General features: G+C 32.1%; 1 protein-coding gene across 1 annotated transcript; it reads right to left on the bottom strand.

Annotated features, from left to right (window-relative positions):
• Nucleotides 295–1,796, bottom strand: LOC104709675 (putative F-box protein At3g23950). The gene is made up of 2 exons (XM_010426247.1): nt 1,746–1,796; nt 295–1,559 (listed from the first exon to the last, which is right to left on the bottom strand). The coding sequence occupies exon 2, from the start codon at nt 1,555–1,557 to the stop codon at nt 295–297; it is 1,263 nt and encodes a 420-aa protein (XP_010424549.1). The 5' UTR covers nt 1,558–1,559; nt 1,746–1,796.

The following is a 3,179-nucleotide window of genomic DNA, read 5'->3' as shown; positions in this document are numbered from 1 at the left end:
AAAATATAATTAAGAGAAGGGAAGAGAGTTATCAATACACCCAAATTTTAATACATTAATCGAAACCGATTCATCACGGAATTGTCTTTAATATTAGAATCCACAATGTTAAATATAAACTTGAACTTTATTATTAAACCGATAAACACATAGGCCATGCAGAATATAAAACACCTATGAATCACTATTTCAATTGAATAGAAAGGTTCACGTCCTTACATATTGGTGCAAATGTTTGTCTTAGTGGATGCATGAAAAATTGTATTACAAATAAACTCAAAACATAGCTACACACTAAGTAGGTGGAGGACGAGGGAGCCGGTGCAACCAACGAGGGAGAACATACTGTGAAAAGAGGAGAGGGTTAGGAACACAGTTAAACCGTGGGATAAAGTAGCCACATTTGTTCTCCATATACTCGCTACACCTGTTAAAACTCAAGACGCAACCATCCATACACTTGCTATCGGCTTCGTTTTCCTTGTGAAGACCAAACGCTAATGTCCTCAAGTTAAACAAGACCATACCTTCCTTGTCCATGCACCACAGGTAGATGATCTCAGAGTTCAAAGGATGCATCGCCACCGGGAAATAATTGATACCTAACAACTCGATCATAGAAACCAAGCTGACTTCCCATAAGAGCTGCCACACCTCCTCAGGACCATCAGTGTACTTGACCAGCCTCCAAACCCGTAACGTGCGGTTTTCATTTTCACGGTACTCGTTGTAATACACAATCGACCCTTCCGAGGTTGTAAAGGTTCTCCTAAAACGCCGCAACAGATCATCTTTTCCACTATCGGGGAAAGATATGATACGACACCCATCATCAACATTACCTCCATAGAAATCATAGACCATAAAAGAAGAGATGAGGCTTGAAAACCAGTGAAGTATCCCATTCAAAGCAATCGACTTGCGGTGACCTAACCAGCGATGATGAAGAGGACAAGTCACATTTTGATGTTCCCACTTCCCTGTGTCAGATGAGTAAATCACAAAACCGACTTGAGTACGATAGTGATTAATCACCAACACTACCTTGTAACTCACAACGATACCACTCCGCATCTTCGTAACCAATCTAGTGTCGCTGAAATGCTCCTGCAGCCGTAATCTCTCAAGATCTTCCAAAGAGAGGAAAGGAGGGAGAGGGACTCGAAACCACTCTTGAAACAAAGGGTTTCCAACGTAATACATAGGAGTATCATCGGCAGCTTCTAAGTAAACCAAGACCAATCCATCGGTGCAAGCCAAGACTTGTATCTTATTGATTGCTCTCTCGACAAAGAAACTCATGAAAGATCCCGGAGAACGAGCAAGTCCCCATGTTTTGCATCCATGATGACCCACGATTTCAAGTGTCAGCTTGTGAGGTTGCATCTGAATGATTGACCACGAGATTGAAGAAGATGAGTGGCGAGACATGAAGTGATCTCGGAAGAAGTCTGAATCGATCAAATCTTTCCATTCTTTGCACACTGATCTGAATCTTGCAATGCTTTTCAGCGGTAGTCGCACCAAGATAACAAACACCACTTCAGGAATATTCATTTCTGCAAACAAACAACATATAACTAATAAATTACATCAAACCAAACAAGAAAATGCTTTTTGTATAATAAAAATCTAAACACGTTGAGATTGATGGCTTCATGCGTATAATAATTAACATAATTAAACCAACAAATAACCAAATAAATACATGAAAAAGATAATACAAGAAAAATTTGGAGTCTTACCTGATTTCGTTGGGAAAGAGAGAAGACAAAAAGTACAAAAGAGGCTGTTATACAAAATAGATTATGTTATCGATATTGTGGGGTTGAAAGAAAAGTAGCTTACAATTATTTATAGAAATCGTAACTCGGAAATCACTAGGTTTAATATTAGGTCTGGGCATTGTAATAAACTGGAAATTAATTTTATGAAGATATATTTCTATATGAAATATAATATAAATATTTCAAAGAAAGAAAGATATATTTTTAGATATATATGTTTTTTTGACTACAAAGAAATAGTATTAAAAGCTTTCAAAAACTTTTTTGACTATTAAAATTTAACTTATCATGAGTAAGATTTTTTCTTTTAAAAAAAAAAAATTATTTTGTTCTTAAAGTCAATGGTTTTTCATATAATTTTGTCAAAATTAATGTTCATTCTATAAATGTTATTAATAAAATATCATAATTATACAATATAAACATTTCTACTTTATAAATATCTAAATCACATCATACATATATTGTAATAGTTTAATATCAGTGGTTCAATATAGAAAGAGTACCCCTTTTTTAAAAATACCACTTTTACTATGTCACTTTTCAAAAATACCTTCTCATAGTGTCCATTTTTAAAAATACCCCTTTTTAATAAATAAAATGAAAAAATTCTATACCCTAAATCCGAAATACTAAACTCTATCCCCTAAAAACTGTACCCTAAATGTAAAATAGAGAACCCAAACCTAAAATATTAATTTAACATATTGTAGTTGTGTAAAAGAGGGTAAAAATGAAAATGTTCAAAAAATGGTATTTTTTAAAAAGGTATCCCAAAAGAGAAATTTCAAACAAAATAGATAAGGGCCCGTACGATGTGCGAGTTTTAAAATTGTTGAAGAAAATAAATCCTAAACCCTAAACAATTTTTTAAAATATAAAAATATATATTTCCTGAAGTAAATATATAAATATTTTTAGTTAGAGAAAAAATCATATTTGTATTTACGTTCATACACTTATTTATATTTTTACATTTTAAATATATTATAACAATTATTACAATAATCTAAAGCTAAATAATATCCCACCAAAACTTTTGCCAAATACTCATCATTACAAATATTATTATTGTCAAATTTCAAGAACATTTCACAACTTATTACAAAATATTTTACATGCAAAAAAATTCATCAAAAAAACATATAATTAATAACAACGTACAATTTTACTGTATAATTTAACATTAAAAATAGAGAATTTGTTAAAAATACCCTTTTTGGGATACCCCTTTTCAAAAAAACCCTCTTTTTTGAACATTTTCATTTGTACCCTCTTTTACATAATTTCAATGTATTAATTTTTAGATTTTTTTTTTAGGTTTGGGTTCTCATTTTATATTTAGGATATAGTTTTGAGGGGTTAGGGTTTAGTATTTGGAGTTTAGGGTTT

Source organism: Camelina sativa, chromosome 8 (assembly GCF_000633955.1).
Source record: "Camelina sativa cultivar DH55 chromosome 8, Cs, whole genome shotgun sequence".
Lineage (NCBI taxonomy): Eukaryota > Viridiplantae > Streptophyta > Magnoliopsida > Brassicales > Brassicaceae > Camelina > Camelina sativa.
This window is presented reverse-complemented; position numbering and strand designations above follow the sequence as displayed.